This window comes from Athene noctua, chromosome 16 (genome assembly GCF_965140245.1).
Source record: "Athene noctua chromosome 16, bAthNoc1.hap1.1, whole genome shotgun sequence".
Classification (NCBI taxonomy): Eukaryota; Metazoa; Chordata; class Aves; order Strigiformes; family Strigidae; genus Athene; species Athene noctua.
In genome coordinates this window covers 13,456,066-13,473,278 of record NC_134052.1, presented here as the reverse complement: position 1 = coordinate 13,473,278, position 17,213 = coordinate 13,456,066, and the positions used below count along the sequence as shown (strand labels likewise).

At 39.7% G+C, this 17,213-nt stretch overlaps 1 protein-coding gene across 3 annotated transcripts; it reads right to left on the bottom strand.

Annotated features, from left to right (window-relative positions):
• Nucleotides 1–237: 237 nt before the first annotated feature.
• Nucleotides 238–16,970, bottom strand: SS18L1 (SS18L1 subunit of BAF chromatin remodeling complex). 3 transcript variants are annotated; one of them, XM_074920018.1, is made up of 11 exons: nt 16,691–16,970; nt 12,974–13,050; nt 12,117–12,201; nt 11,145–11,289; nt 8,011–8,208; nt 6,859–7,023; nt 5,843–5,944; nt 5,348–5,440; nt 3,938–4,057; nt 2,535–2,662; nt 238–2,330 (listed from the first exon to the last, which is right to left on the bottom strand). In XM_074920018.1, the coding sequence occupies exons 1-11, from the start codon at nt 16,757–16,759 to the stop codon at nt 2,304–2,306; spliced, it is 1,209 nt and encodes a 402-aa protein (XP_074776119.1). In that variant the 5' UTR covers nt 16,760–16,970; the 3' UTR covers nt 238–2,303. The 3 variants fall into 3 exon arrangements, with proteins under 3 accessions (XP_074776119.1, XP_074776120.1, XP_074776121.1); XM_074920019.1 differs by lacking the exon at nt 5,348–5,440; XM_074920020.1 differs by lacking the exon at nt 8,011–8,208.
• Between the last annotated feature and the right edge of the window lie 243 nt (nt 16,971–17,213).

Sequence of the window (17,213 nt, the reverse complement as noted above, 5' to 3'; positions counted from 1 at the left end):
GAAGCAGGGCAGAAGGTACTACTCAAAAGAATCTCCCTTCGTCTGTTGTTTCCATTCAAAACTCTGTGTCGTAAGAAAAGTACCACCAACTTCATTTTCAGATAATATTTAACCTAAACAATTTTCAAGCATTCTGTATTACAAAACAGAAAATGATACAATTAATGGAAGAAGTCAAAATGCTGGCATCACTTTGTTTCCACATTAATACATAAAAATGGACAACACATTAAATAAACATTTTGTTATTAACAATTAGAAATATTAACACCAAAAATCATGTATAAATTAGGAAATAAATGTACAAACTATTTCCAAAGTGCTCTTTCAAATACATTATATACACAACATTCAAGAAGTTCTTAATGTAAGACATTTCAGATTGACGTAATGTTCCTTTTTCGTTTTAAGTGTTGTTCATATTCTCTCAAAAGTATTTCAGCACTTTCAAAAACCACATAAAAGGTGTACTTCCAAGCTGGCAAAGAGCAATATTGCATTCTTCTGGCTACCTGTAGTATTAATATATTGTAAAGAAAACAATCTTACTTCCTTTCTGTTCCTTGCTATTTGAGAGTACTTATTCGTATGAAAACACCAGCAGGAAAGATAAAAGAAATGAGGACTGACTAAAAAAATGTCTTCTATTTTATCAGTAATTAAAATGATTAATGTAGCAAGGGCAGTGCTCGGACAACATTTAACAGTAAACTCTTTAGTTGTCCAGTTAAAGACTTTCCTCTACAGGAAAAAAAAGCAATGAATTGAGAGATCTTTTATTTCCTTTGTGGTCTTGTTTTTTCAAAATATAAAGTACTAGAACTCAAAATCCCATAAATACACCAGTTCAGACAAAGGAGGAAATCCTACAGAGGGTGTATTTACTCTAGATTGTAAAATTGCAGTTAATCTTGTATTAAAAAATGCTCATGGAGTATAGTCATCCAGCCTTTTGCCTCAGAGAAGTTCAGACATGGTATTTCATTCAGCACTTACATAAGCACTTTATAAGTGCTTTTTTTTCAACACTTTATAAGAACATATAAAACTGAGTAGAAGTGACTTACATTGTTCATACTGGCTTTTACATACCACTAACTTTTATTTCTAAATTCTCCCTCTATAGGCATTCTCTCACTGGTTGACCCCATTAATAGTTTCCCTCTCCATATGCATAATATTGTTTCACAATTAAAGCTGAATTTGGTTGCTTATCTGCAATAAAGATGGATTTTTTTTTTTCTTTTACTTCTGAACTATTTCTGTCAAGCTGCAAGAGAAAAATAAAAGTGATGGTGAGCTGTAAGAACAATAGACCAAAACATTTGACAATATTTACGGTTACAATGCTGGAAAATCTGAGCAAGGCCAACTGAAGAATCAGAAATAAAGAAGGATGCCAGCCACCTGCTTGTGAAATTTGGCATGAAAATGTATATGTGAGTTATAAAATTTGGAGTAGTGTATTTAAGACTGGAGTTTTGCCAGATGTTTTTCTCAGCTAAGCACAATATGAAGCAATATTGACTTCTAGTAGGCTGACACTGCAGACCTCAGAGCTCCCTCCTATTTTTCTTTCCACGACAGAAATACCTTCGTTTACATGGGTATATAAAAGGTGCCTCTAGTGATTAACGTTTCCATGAATATAGGTTTTGATCCTCTTTCTGTACCTTTTACAACAGAAATGTGCACTTATGCAGATTACTGAACTACAATACTTGGGTAGGTAGGTATTACAGAAGTCGCAGTTCATTTTATTTTTATCATATAGCATAGAACTGTCTTCACATAAGGAATGTATCCATCCCCTTATTCTTAAGAAGTAAAGAGCCATGGATTTCAGAGGCTGGCAGGTGATCTTCAATGCATTCAGTTAAAAAAAGATCAATAACCTACCGCAGGATACCTCTCTGGACTGAGACATGACTGAATGGCTTTGTATTGAGCCAGACTGCAGAATAACCTGGCTGTTTTCCAGAACGGGGCACAACTGCGATCAAATGATCCTAAAGCTATTTAGAAACATCAAGAATGGGGCGAGGGGGGGTAAATGAAAAACTTCTGCATTGTATCAACATACAGTACTATACACAGCACCAAATATCAAACCATTAAAGCATTGTCTTGTTACCAGTAGTGCACTGCTTCATATCCAGCATGAAATGAACACTGTTCACATACAGACGCTGCTTTGTGCTAAGGGGTAACCAACATATTACGATTAATCAAAACTGCCTGTACATCCAGTTCAAAAGATGGAGATACTATTGAAATGAATCGGACACAGGATCGATTTTCTTTTATTGCTGGTAATTTCCATATTGTCCCTATAAAAAAGAGAAATAAAAATGTTGTAGAATAATATATCAGAGGTTTACAAACAGTAAGTTAGACAATTTCTTTTGCTCTATGAACTTTGAAAGACCCACTGAAGTGTCACCAGTATGCCTGCACCATATTATCAGACAGATTTATATGCGGAGCTAACAGCTAAATCTGCTTTGTCACAGCAAGAGATTTAGACAATTTACCTGCTCATAGCCGTAAGGCCTCTGTTGCTGAGCGGATGGGCCTGTCTGAGAAGCTCTGTAACTTCCATATTGCTGCCCCTGCCCCTGTTGGTAGCTGGAATACTGTGAAGAGGCTCCTTGTGCAGGACCTGAGAAGACAGTGAAATCCCTTACTAAGGCTTAATTTGCTAGGGGGAGTTCTTATGGCTAACATAATGTAAAACATGATGGTAACAAAGTAAGCTCTGTGAGTAAATTTTGCTAGACGCCCCCTCTAGCTTTATACCAGAAAGTGTTAATACTAATAATGATCCAGTTGCAGCAGCGTAAACTTCAGGTTTTAAACTTTGCTTTGTACGCTTTTAAGAGATCTGCCTCTCTGAAATGTGTATTGGCACAGCTCAATTACTATCTATATGCAAGCTACCTGGCCTTTATTTTAGTAACAACTGCATGTTTAACTTCCTATTTAATCTGGCTGTGCCACTGTAAACACTGCTGACCAGGCAGAACCTAAGAAATCTCTTGCACATAGAGATACTTTTAAAAACCATGTAAATCAAACACACAACTGCATGGGGATATTGACTTCCTTTTATTTGGGACTGTATATTCTGTGTATAGACTGCTATGTGCACTTACTTTTTAGCATTATTGGTGGATTTTTATGAAGAAGAACCTTTAAAAGAGCAGGCCAGATTTTAACATTGTAAACTGAATTTTGGATTTAATTTCACAGAATATGTCTGGTTTGAGTAGTCTAAATTATCTACTTGTACTGCAGAGTTAAGTGTTAATTTAATTCACTTCTTAGGCATGTAGGTTCTATTTCACGAGATCCTACATTTCTAAAATGGATTGATTTGCTGTTTATATTAAACTCAGATTCCTTTTATGGCAGCAGGGAGGTGTGCCACTGGTGACCTGAACGGTTCAAAAGCCCTGCGCCAGTGTTAGCTCCGTGTTCAAAGCACTTCCACTTTTTTCCTTTTGCCTCCGTCCCTCACCAAGGAATAAACCCCTATGATGCTGCAAGAAATCTAGGTGAGGGCGTAGTGATTCTCTGGACCTCTGGACTGTTGATGTTATTTTTTTCATGTCAGTTATTAACTGTGTAGGAGGCCTGAGAATCCTGGCAGTCACCTCCTGCCAACACTTACCAGGAAGTCAACATGAAGCAAAAGTGTATTTTCTAACTTTTGAAAGAGAGAGGGCTGCGGGATGTTAACAGTATGGAATGCAGTGCCATACTAATGTCTGTTTCCTCCCAGAATCCCTTTCCATGCTAAGCTCTTTGGCTAATTTTGGCATGTGGATGTCCAAGGTTAATCAAGGAAGTAATTTACAGCATATTTTAGCTTAGGAATGGAGTCATCAGGACGAAATATTGCAAATGCTTGACTGGTCAGTAACAGTTTTCTTACCATATCCTTGCTGTTGTCCTGGGTAACTTTGTTGATTTGGGTATTGCTGCTGGGAATATGTTTGCTGTTGTGCAGCTCCCTGTTGGTACCCTGCCTGCTGCTGGCTGTACTGAGAATTTCCTAGAGGGAAAAATGGAAATAGTTTGGTTATAGATGAGGCAGGTATTTCACTGCACATGTGAATCATAAGGAAAATAAAAGGCATAAGGAGCCTTGGTCTGGAACTCATAGACAAGTACTTTTTTCAGAAACAGATGATTGCATTTTGCCAATCAGAATGTTTATTTCTTCAGTGATTTTTAATTCATGTGAACAGGAGGAAATTGTTTATTTATACACATCACTAAGCAAACAAACAAGCAACCTGTTCCCCAAAGGATTTTTTTTTACCCCCTAAGTGTTTCAGGATTAAAGCACAGAGTCACAAAGATAAGGGTGCCAGGGTAAATAGCTGCTTCCTCAAGAAGTCTGCCTGCTGTATTTCCTTCTAGATAATAATGCTCATTCATATATCCCAGAAAGACCACTTATCTAGTTGTTACTGGTATTTTTTTGAAATACCTATGATGGAAATTCCATTTGCAGTATCCTGAAACAAGAAAATGAACAGAGACTATACAGATGACATTGCTTTTCCTAAATGCCACTTCACTGTATCATAATGAATATTTTGCAGTTAATACAGAGTTCAGATATCTTAACAGTATTACTGAACTTACTGATGTTCTACTGTTGAGATGTTTTTAGTGGTAGAATTGTAAACTCAGAGTATTGACGATTTTCAAAGATTAGTTTCATTTAACCCATTGTTTTTCACAATTTGTAAGGTGAATTAAGTAAGATTAAAAAAAAGTTGATCCTGGAATTAACCAGTAGGCTTTCTTACTTTAGAGAAATTTTCATTTACAGCTGCCAATTTTTTCCGGCTCTGAACCCCATTTCTAACTGCAGTTTACCTTTGTCAGCATAACCTTTTACTTTAATGCAATCATTGTTATTTGCATTATATAAAATGTTTGTTAAACAGTTTTGTAAGAGAGGAGGATACTTTCTCTGACTGCAAAAAAAGTTCAGTATCCATAGCTCTAATTCTGCCTGGCTCAGCTACAACCAAGAATCATTTTTCTAATGAATATGAGGCTATGCACAAGTTGTTAGTGATGCCCCTAGGCTGCACAGCATGAATGCTTCACAATAGTTACTGACACGACACACGGTCTGATACAGTCTTGGTGTAAAAAATGCTACACATAGCTTCATTCTATCTCCTGGACACTCCTTAAGTAGTAGCTAAGTAGCAGTTAGTGATGCAGAAACTGCAAGTCATATTTTACATTTTCATAAGCATTTCATTATTATTTTAGGGCATTAGAGCTTTGGTTTACAAAGATTGCCAATATATTTTCCTACCTCCTTCATAATAGTGTTGTGTAGAGTCGTCAAATGACCTGTCATAGCTCTGCTCAGTATAGGATGACTGCTGATAGGCATAATCACCATGTCCTACAAGGAATTGCGAAGATTTATCAGGTAGTTGTTAATATAACTAGAGATATATTGTTGAATGATATATTATGAAGCTGCTTATGCACAGAGATGAGGCTAAGAGGAAATACAGACCACTTAGACAGGAAGTCAAATACATGCAAGGAAAGTCACACCTATGGGTGAATCTCTTGCATTTACTAATCCAAACTTGGCTTTGTGCCCTTTTTTGAAGCAGTTTGGATAGCAGGATGCACTGATGCGTCTGTTTGTGTACCAGGCTCCCATGCCCTGGGATTAGAACTTTCTAGCATTTAAATTGAAAATGAATTGTGATGGATTTGCCATGTCCTTGGATGGGGCAGTCAGGGTGGTCTACACGTTATCAGTATTACAGTGACTACAGCTCAGAGGAATTACCATCTGGATAGTACTGCTGATTCATAGGTTCTGATGAACCTTGTCCATGACTGTACTGTTCACTGTAATATTCTTCCTGACCCATGTACTGCTGTGAGGAACCTGCAAGGCAAAGATGAGAGAGAGAGAGAGAGCAAACTGAGCCCCTGGACTCCTAAGGGATGGGTTTTTCTTATCTGTTTTTTTTACGAAAACAGTGTTTACATCTGGACAAGTAAACAAGCTATGTATGTTGAGAGCAGTTTCAAAGATGTCCTGCTCACTAGAAAAAGGAAAGAAATTTGTATTCTCAGAAGCAGTTGGTTGAAATTGAAATTATCCAACCGTCAGTAACACGTCGTAAAACCACTCACTTCTGTGGCAATACCAAAAGTAATGGCTAAATTTCATCTACTAATCTGAGTTATTAAAGCGCACAGGAATGTATTCCATGCTCAGGAACACAGTCAGAATTAAATATATTTTAATTAATGTATTAATTTGTTTCTCAGCAAAATTCAATTTCTGTTAGAATCCATCTCGCAGCTTTATTACCTCTTAGAACTTTTTCCAGAGAGGTCTTAGAGCATGGTAGTTATCCTCTGGTGTTTTCCTTTCCTTGGCCTAATTTTTTGTACTAGTTGCTGGCAAACTATATCTTCTTTGCAGAAATATGTTCCTTGTTAACTGTGCCATGTTACGGCTGATCCAATACCATTTGAAAGAATTGAAAAGATTCCCAGTGGCTTGAGTGAGCTGTATATCAAATTGTTCCTTTTTTCTTTAGAGATATATGATCCCTTTTAGACAGAATTATGTTTTTAAACACCTGAAATAATAGATAAATCTTGAAAATAGATAGTTCATCTGATTGTCATGATACTTCCACCATTCAAGATATCCTGTGTTCCCGGATGGGATTCCCTGTTCATACATGTGATTTGGAAATTTTATTGACTTACCTACCCCACAGGACAGACTGAATATCATCAGTCTAATAATAATAATCATATCGATACTCTAATAATAGATTTTACCTTGCTGTGAAGCTCTGTAAGGGCCCATTGGTCGCTGACCCATCATGCTGTTGCCTTGGTTGCTCTGACTCATCATGGCAATGGAGGACTGCCCCTGGTAATGCTGGCTCCCTCCTTGTGCTGAGTTGTAATGTGACGTTGCTGCTTGCTGGTGCATCATGGAAACTACAATGTACGTGGAAAATACAGTTTTCTAAAAGGATGTGACAGTTCTCTCCCTAGTCTCTTCGGAAGCAAGTTAAAACCTTCAACTAACATGCATCCTGATAATTCTGTGAATTTTCCACAGGGGGAGATGTTTTCCTACTGCATGTATTTAACTCTTCTGCACGGTAATCCAGAAAGGATGTTATTACATGGTCAGTTCTTGCCATTTGCTTCAGTCAGATATTTAAAAATACATCTAGCCTTGATTATTGTTACTTTATTTAAAAGCATGTGATCGTTATTACAGTAGGATTAAAGAAAGAAAGAACTGATGCTTGTTCCTCTCTGCCTCCTGACTAGTTCATTGCTGCATTTCTTTTCTAATCAACCCTTTCTTCTACTTCCTTCTGACTATATACCTGATAATTACACAGTTTAAATAAACTGACATTCTAGAATTTATTTGATCCCTACATTTCATCATGATGGAAAGAATTCTTAAGCACTGGGCATCCCATTCAATACTAAGCAGCAAACATTTTTACAAATTAAGAGATTAATTCTGAGTTGTCTGCTAGTTTCTCTATGCCCAGCAAACAGTGTGAAGTATCAATAAAATAACAAAAATGGGGCAGTAATGTACAAATGGTAAATGTGTAATACTCTTTGGCAGGCTCCTTCAGCTAGGATAAAGGTGCTTCTCAGATCCCTCCCACAGTTGTGGGATTTGCTGGCAGGTAGTGCTGCTGCACTTTTAGCTTACCCTCTCTTCCCCAACTCAGTGCTAACCCTAGCAAGTCCGTGTAAGTCAAAGCAAGTCTGAAACTGGTCTGACTTACACTGGTGCCTGGCACCGTGAAATTCAGAGATGTCTTAAAGCTGTCTTTTCCTCTTGTATGTTTGTCTCTGTCTACAGAAAATATTTACAGAACAAATTCATGTGTGGTAAACCTCTGAGGTCACTGAAAAGTCAAGCTGGCCCAGAAGGAGGAAGAGGGAGTTTACCTGGATTAGACTGCATGTTGATGTTTGTTCGAGAGACATAATTGCCTATTGACCCCTGGCCTTGCATTGGCACATTCTGAGATGCAGGCACTGTATGGCTATAACCAGGCCCAGTTCCATGACTGCTGACAGTCATACTCAGAGAGGTCGTGGGCATAGTGTTCTGGCCTGACTGCTGCATAGACACGTGATTAGGACCTAGAAAAATTAAAGAGAGCAACAAGAAAATCTGTGCTATTATTGGCAATGTACAGTGAGCATTAAAGCCCTCGCGGCCTTTCTAAAATACCTTATGATAAGGCAAAACAAAACAAAAAAAGTCTTCATTATTAAAATTCCCTGTTATCTACAGACAAATTAAAACTGCCTACTGCACAGTTAGAGTGATCCTCCTCTTTCTGGCAGCCAAATCCAGGCTGTACAGAATTGCAGACAGGAAGAACAAAACCAGCAGCAATGCCCTACAAGCAGTTCCTCACAGGCAGCAGAATGAACAAATGCCAGTAATTTCAGATACTTCAGAAAATGTATGGACTCTGGAAACATCCCAGCCTTCTGAAATTTGTCCTGTCCTTCCTGCTGCCCTGCTGTTGACTCCTCTTCCCCCTTCACACAGATGGTGACAATGGGAAGACACAGTAGTGGCCAAGAAACACTTTGCACATTGGTGCATCCATTTGGTTCCTCTACAGCCAACTAACCTTCTTAGCTGGGGCTTATCAAGCACCGAGGGACCCCCTCCTCAGAGGACAAGCCTGTGTCTTCCTTTCCTGAAGTTTGACTGAAAGTACCTCAGACTTTCGGAGACAAATTGTCCAAGTTACCATCGTACTCGCTGTTGTTACAGTACTCCCTTGCCGACATCACTGAATGTAATCATCAGACTGCTCCAGTTATCTCCTGGGTTTGTATCATCCCGCCTACCTGGCAGTATGCTTATTTTTTAAAATTCTCCTGCTGTTGGGTAACTAAAATTAGGGAGAATCTAGTTCTTATTTTTTGTTATTTGTTGTGGTAAATATTTTTATGAATGAGTTTTGGAAAGTTCTTTTCATTGTGTATTGTTACTATCTAAACTGTGATAGTGTGTATTGTTGTCTGTCTAAATCCAGCTGTATTGTTGTCAATCTAAATTAATTTAGGTAGAATGGAAGACATGCAGAATCCCCAGAACAGACAGAATTATGTTGTAGTGTTTAGATAACGGTATTTTAATTCACAGTTATTAAGTGTATCTACAGCCTCTGAAAAAATGTGTCTAATTCTCTTAGTACAGACCTCATTAATTACTCTTTATGGTATTTATAGACATCAAAATGAGAAAATTTGCTGTAGATTATTATATTTTCCTCTGATGGAGAGATGCAAGCAGCATTTTTAGGAAGCGATAGAACCAGCTCTACTGAAATCAGTGAAGCCAGGTCAATATAGCTACAGAGATCTAGCCCTGTGTTTTAATTCAGTTTCTGTATGTTTTGCAAAGCTGATGCTTCAACTTGTGCAACACAAGGCCAAATGGTGCTTGAATGGAGCTAGCAGTTGCTTTGAGTGAGGGATGGAGTGAAGCAGGTGTTGGTAAACCTCATCCTATTTGCATGGAAAAACTTAAGAGAATCTTGGCCTTCTTTAAAGAAAAAAAAAAGGTTTGGCTAATTTGTAAGGGAAAATATGAAAGCAGGACAAAAAGTGTTTAAATAAAAACACTAAAACAATAAGATCTATATAAAGCACTGAACCTCTTTCATACTTCCATGAATCTAAGGCAGTTGGGTTTTTCTTTGAAAGGCCTCGTTCATGATTTCTGAACAGTTAAAATTCTCAGTTGGGCCCGATTCTGTTGGAAGGCAGCTGAGTTTCACTGGTTGGTTTACTGAATCTAATGTGTTTGCCTGCAGGGCTGCAGCATGAATCACTTGTGAATGGCGGATTACTAGAAATCTCAGCGGGTTGTTTTTTAGCTTGTCCCCATCAACAGAATTATCATTACAATTGGTCTACCTGCCACTACGCAGTCACCACGGATGTAGGGAATTACCTAGTTACCCTCCAGTCTTCAGGACTGCCAGCCTGGTTCTTTCAATCAGCACTGAATTACTATGAAGAACTAGAGAGTGGGGGGCAAATAAAAAAAAGCCAACAACAGTAACAGTGGAAATGTAGATTCTTAGTAACACAAAACAATGTTTTGACTGACTTATAATACTTATACTAAGTAATAAATCTCTCAAAAAGAAGGACCAGATAAATTTAGTAAGTTCACTTTACAGGCTGTGACTGTTTAAAGCAGCTACCTCATCCATCAATTTAAAAGGTACTATCAGCTTGACCACAAATGGATTTTTAAGAAGTCAGAAGTAATTTCATGGCTTGCATCTGCTCTTGAGTCCCCCTGCCAAGGCCTGTGATTTTGTAGTCCGATATTTCTGTTTATAGAAACCATTTTCTGTCACTCTGGGAAGGACCCACAGAAACAAGAACTGACTAAATAACTATGAACTACAAAATAAACAGATCATTCATACTATAAAATGCACGGAATAAAAAAAAAAAAATTTGTCTTTCAATTAGTTTCTTTTAGTTGCATGAACAAAACCAAATAGACAAAGTGTATTATCTTATTCATATGAAATGTCTGTGCAAACTCTTTGGCTGTGTAGTACTATCTCTGCAGGCTTCTGTAGAAGACAAAGACTGATGTAACATCAAATTATTTGTAAGAAGGCATGTACCCTGGAAGTTCTTTGCAATCTAAAGGCTTGGTTGTGTATTTAGTCATGCAAAGAGTTCCACTTTACCCTGGCCAACACTACCACTTTCAAGAGAAAAATACCACAATATAAATTTTTTCTTATGAAAAACTTGGATGCATCTTTACTTGGTGATTTTCATTATGCATTTTTTAAAAAATGTTTTTAATTTCCCCTATAGAAATACTAAGCAGATCGAAGTCCTTGCAGAAGCCAACATCATTCCTGACTGTAGCCATTTTGTGATTATTTCAGCATGTGCCTGAAATCCCCATATGCCTGAAAGGTGAGTTAGGAGAGGTCTTTTACAGCTCTGTAAGTATATTCTGCATTAATGATTTTGTTGCCAAGCAACAGCAAAGCAGCACAAAGGGGACCGAAGCTCACCATTGCTAATCTGACTCTGCATGAGGGAGGAAGGAGGAAGGCCTGTCCCAATTGCATCGCTGAGATTGCTCTGTGAATGGAGAGATTGGTTGGATGCACTCTGAGTCATTGCTCCTGGGCCCAAGTTTATGTTTTGCGTTGGTGGCTGCAAATAACAAGGAGGAGAAGCAAATTTTTGGTTAGGTTCTTAATTAGAAAAATAATAACCCCCAAATTAGCCTATGACTAAAAACTGCCTCAACTAAATATGTGCTTCCTTCACTTTGGGGCTTGCTTGCGTAAACCTTTCTTCATTAGACTACTGTGTGTGAATGACATTCAGCACGATACAGAGACGCCAGCAGGCAGCACGGCGAAGATCTTAAAATTGTGCTTATAATAGAGTCTGGCTTCAGTGCCTATTCTTCTGTACTGACATGAATTTCATATTGTGCTGCTCAGAACATAACTGCTGAGGGGATATGCGTTAGCAAAGATGATACAGAAGTGTGTTGACAAACTGACCTTTGTCAAGCATAAAGCTATGCTGTAGTTTGTTTTATGTGTGATACCTCCAAAATCAATCCATTTAGCAAGAATAACACAATCTTTGAAGACAAACCAATGCCCAAATGCTGAATTAGATTTTTGATATGAAAGAGTCGCATTTTTTTCCTGAGTAAAGAATACAGTAACGATAGGTAAGTATAATGCATCTGTAACAAATGGAGCCTGTTCAGATCTGTACTACTGCACCATTTACAGTATACAGAACCTGAGCTACCGAGAGAGATTAATACAAATGTCCCAAAGAATGTGTTTTAAACACAGTAAAAGTAGCTTTTGATTTGTTTAGTGGTCTACTTGACCACGTCAAAACTTTTAGCTGTAAAAAATACTAAAAAATGGTTTATTGACAGTGATCAGTAATGGAAACAAAGAACATTCCTCTCTGGCCTAGAAAATGTATCTGATGGTAGCACTGGTACTTACAGCAGGAAGCAAGGACTGCATATTCTGGTTAGAATCTGCTATTGTTGCCAAGTAAACCAGGTTTCTGTGCAAGATTTGTTGGTATCTACAGAATAAGGAGTAAAGCTTATTTGGAAAGGGTTAACAGTACAGAAAATTCCAAACCTTTATCTTTGGGTTTTCTTCCATTTACAAATGATTAGTTAAATTACATTAGCCCACTTTTCATCTGTCATAATAAATAGCAATAGCAACGACCTGTCATGCTTTTCATCAAGGATCAGTGTGTCCATTACCTCTTTTACAAATGGCTAAACTTGACTTCTTTAGCAAAGGTAGCTTTTTTAGACCCTTTTTTTGAAAGTACACCTTTCTGCATCTGGCCCCATAACTTGACCTTTCATGGGGCAGACTGGCTATTCCTCCTGACGGAGATTTAACCCATAAAGTTTATAAATGCCTTTTGCTTTCAAGACTAGTAAGAGTAAGCAGTGACACAAACTGGTATGTCTACATGCATATGGTTTTAGCCATAGACAACCACACTGCTGATCCTTAACATTTAATTGCTTTCTGATGAAAATGTGTTAACTTTGTACCTGATTCTACTTGTATTTAATGAATCTGCATAGAACATGTGGTCCATTAACCAAAATAGTTTATGATTATTGTAAATAAATGATCTGTTAGAAATACTGTAAATACTCAAATACTTTGGTAAAAAAACTTGTTCCAAGAACAATATACATGTCTTAATACCAGTGAATCTAAAAAAACCATAGTCCAAGTATTTTCTCAGTGATCAGAGATACATAGTACTGTTCTTGAGAAAAAGTACACCCAAATTTCTAACATACTCCAAAACTCATAATACTCACTGAGTACATTCTGCAGTTTTCCCCTTGCTCTGATAATCCATAATACATTGTATTAGGTGGTGATTTTCATCTAGCATCTGCATAAAAGAAATACCATCAAAACCCATTACTATGAGAAATGTATTCAAGTCCTGTGTTTTTGTGATACTCCATGCTCACCCTTCTTGGCAGTGGATGGCGTTTTGTGCAGTTTTGTTGCCTTGGGATACTACAAAGTACTTCCATGTGTCTTTATTGAGACACGGGATTGTCCTTTTCAAATCATTCGTTTATGAACAGTTATCTTTAAAGGAGTTAGTGAAACACCCAACGCAAGAATTAACAGACTTAGCTTTTTTTGCTCCTTAAATGGCAGAGGGATATTTACGCTGAAGAAGGAAAACACTTTCTCTATGAAATACTTCTGCCTCATTCTAAAATACCACCCAACCCTTTCCAAAACTTCAGATCTTACTAACATGCCTACTTCCAAATAAGAAACATCCTTTCAAACAATTTAAAACTACTAGTTTTCCCACACAGGACTAGTGTGTGCAGGCTACTGAACTTGATGAAGTACAGAATCTGCATCACTGGGTCTACTGAACCCACATTTGAGAGAACTATATCTCAATCTGTTCTTTGCGGTAGTTCAGTTCTAACACAGGGAGAACTTACAATGAAAACACAGAGTAATTACATATCAACTAATATATGTGTATCAGTGGCTGCTCGCTTAGCTTCATGCAGTAGATTCCACTGACTGACTTGTTCCACGAAGATCAGAGCTGCTGACCACTGACTTTTATTTAATGATCCTGTAATATAATTAAAAGCTTAAAATATCCCTTGCTGTGTTTTAAAATTTCAAATACAATAGTTTGTCTCTTTCCCCCGGCTTTCTTGTGAATGTGGCAAGCTTTCTGCAAGTGAATGAACAGAAAAATAACAGTATTTACAAATTTAGATTTGCTTCTGACAAAAACTCACTACGCTATAGTTTGTAGGTACTGCTGCTATTAAGTGCTTGCAATATTGGGCCTTTGAACTACTGTGTCATCAGGATAGAAGAACTTCTGAGGAAAGAATAGCATGTTTTCACGAGTTAAATGTGAATTAATCCGTGCAGGTATCTGTTCTGATCAGAACAGCTTCTTGACCCATTCAGATGCAAAGGGCCAGATTATAGGAAAATGAGCAGAAGCGTCTTTTTGATGCACGTACAATCTAGCCAGTCCCTCCCTTAGAGGACTCAGCTTGTCCTGCTTCCTGCTTGTAATTTGCAAGTTGGTGTTAACTTTGCCGGACCCCCTCGTCCACGAAGGCTCCAGGTGGTGGAACCTGCAGGGATCCCCCGCAGCTCAAGTCAGCGCGGGTGTGGGGAGCAGCGGCGCTGCCGTGGCCACGGGGGGGTTGGGTCGGCCGGCTGCTCCCTCGGATGCTGACAGGGACCGGCAGAACTGTGCCAGTCAGGAATCCACGTTCCTCCTGCATGCGTGCCCATGCTCACATGGCAACCCGGGTGCAGCATGTAATTTTAAGAGCAAATACTCCTGCCCGATTCACAGTGCAGCTCTTTGTTTCATGCTCTCATTGTCGTACAGAATTTTCACCTGTGTCAGTGGAAATTCTGTATGTAGAATTAGCAAAGAATATAAACCCGTCCTGTTCAGCTTCCACAACAGGTATTGCTGACATTTTCACAGTCAGTTACGATACATATTCAGCAGCAGGAGTCCAATCAACATTACAGATATCTTAATCAGAAAAAGGCTATGCTTCTACAATTAGCTGAAGAACATTTTGCTTACTGAAAAACAAATCGGGAGTAGCTCTTTCCCTAACTTAATAGAAGAGAACTGAGTTCTGATCTTCATTACACAGAAGAAACTGAAGTTTGCTGCCCTGCAAATGCGATTTGATGAACTGTTTTAAAGCACCACCATCGCTGCTCTACTGCCAAAAGCTCCAACTTTCTCCATGTGACATCTATTTTAGGAATAGTTGGTGCTGGAATAATAACAGCTTTGAAAGACTGTCAAAATTGAGTTAATAAATAAAAGTAGGCAGCTTATATATCACAAAATGCAAATAAGAAGAATATTTTTCAATTAAATTGGTATGTGTTCTAAAAATCTCAATTTAATGAGGATTTTTTTGAGTTCATAGCCCAGCACCTGCTCCTTCTCCCCCTGCCCCGTTTCCATACTCGACTATAACGCCCATCCAGTCACTGTGCCTGCAAGCCTCTTCCTCAGCATCACCACTGGTCAAAAAAGAAAACCTCTGCCAACAGCCCAACATGGATGAACGGTCCTGAAGTAACGTGCCAGCAAATGTACCTGAGATGGGAAATGTTCTTACACATCATTTGTAAAGCAATAACATTTCGAAGCTTCCATAAAGTTTATGAACATGCAAAAAAAAGAAAGAGGTTGAAAATCAAACTGAAGACACTTTGGCCACCCTTTGTGGCTACAGTCATGGTTTTAAGTACAAACTGATTTATGAAATTCTGTCCCAATTCCAAGCAATCTGGAGGTTAGAGAAAAGCTCATCCACCGAGTCTGAAATATTTTAGTATTTAAAATTAATCGGTTCATAATACAACACGTGCTGCAAGAGCTACACAAAATGGGATTGGTTGCCAGTCTCCTAAGATTCAAGTCACCTCTTCAGTCATCTCTTGTGGCAGTTTGTTCTGCCTTAACCTCTGCTCTGTCCCAGTTTTCCTCTGAGGTTTTTTTCCCTAGAAGTCATAAATTGGCAGCAGATAACGGTTTGGCTGCAAAAGCCGCTGATGATGGGTTAATTGCTGTGCTAGCAATGGCACCTCTTCACTGGCCACTATTTAGGAGTCCACCACACAGCACAGACACACCTCGCCTCCACCGCGCCACACAACTCCGCATAAACTAAATACCTACCCAGCGGGGAACACGCAAAAAACCGTGGTAGAAGTACAAATGACAAGTAGCGGTCAACGTAAAAGCATGCATGTTCTTTATTGACATTTCCAGCCTCTCCCTTGCTGAAGGGGGAAGGGGTGTCGGGCGTGTGGGCACAGTCCCTGCTGTCAATCCTGCGAAATAGGCAACAATAACTTCCCAACCGGGAGCCCTCTGCTTTGGCCTCTGCATGAGACCCATACGGAGATCTCCTCTCCGGAGAAAAATCTTGCAAAACCTTTGTTCGTCATTAAACATCAATAAGCACATCACAAATAATAATAGTAATAGTATACGAAAAATCCCAGTGATTGGTGCTCCCTCTGTCTTCTGAGAGATTAAAATTCTGCATCCAAATACAAAAGAAAACCCTTGCAAATTCAGTATTTTTTTTTTTGCGGTTGGGTTTTTTTTGGGGGGGGAGGGGGGAGGACAGAAGCTGACATACCATCAGAAACGAATCATATATTTGCAGATTTTACTGCCTTTTCCCATTGTATCACTGGCAGCTTTTTTCCCCTCTGCGAGCAGCAGGGATAACGTGCCATCCCAATTTTATTCCCTAGGTCCTTCTCTCGCTCTCTCTTCGCAGGGATCTGAACACCTTTGCTTTGTTCCACCTCCTCCTCCTCCTCCTTCCCCCACCTCTCTCTCCAGCTGTCCATCTCCGCAGTCCTCGCAAATTCACTCGTTTTCCTGATCGCCCTAGAAATAAGCCTCCTTCCTCAGCTACAGGAGCATAGACGGAATAAATGTCTAAAATTGTCTGTAGAAAAGCATGCTTTTTTACCTTCTGGATAGTTTGCTGGGTGACCTCCCCTTTGCCTCTTGGGCGAGCAGAAGCAAAGGCAACCGACATGGTGGGGTTTTTTTTACGGGTCTATAATATATCGGTTCCAGGCTCTAATAATATTGTTATTATCTGGCCGCTATTGCCGTGCAAAGATTCTCCGCAGTGCATGGGGAGGGGAGCCGGCGCAGATGGTACGATCTGCGCCCCGCAAAGAGCCACGGGCACCGCACCACCGGCCGGCACGCACCGCCCTCGCCCCGCCGCCCGCGCCGCCGGCTCGGGGCGGGGGGGGCGGCGGCGGGGATTCAGGGAGGGGGCGGGAGGCGGCCGCCGCCGCCCCGCCGCCGCCTCCCCGCCCGCCGCACATGGTGCGTCCCTGCTGCCGGGCTTCCTGTCGCAGCCGAGCGGCAGCTCCCTGCCTCCGCCAGCCGCCGCCAGCTGCGCCAACTGCGTAGGGCGGCCCCCGCGTACGCCAAGTGCGCCAGCGCGGGGAAAGGGAGAGCGCGGGGAGAGGGGGGGG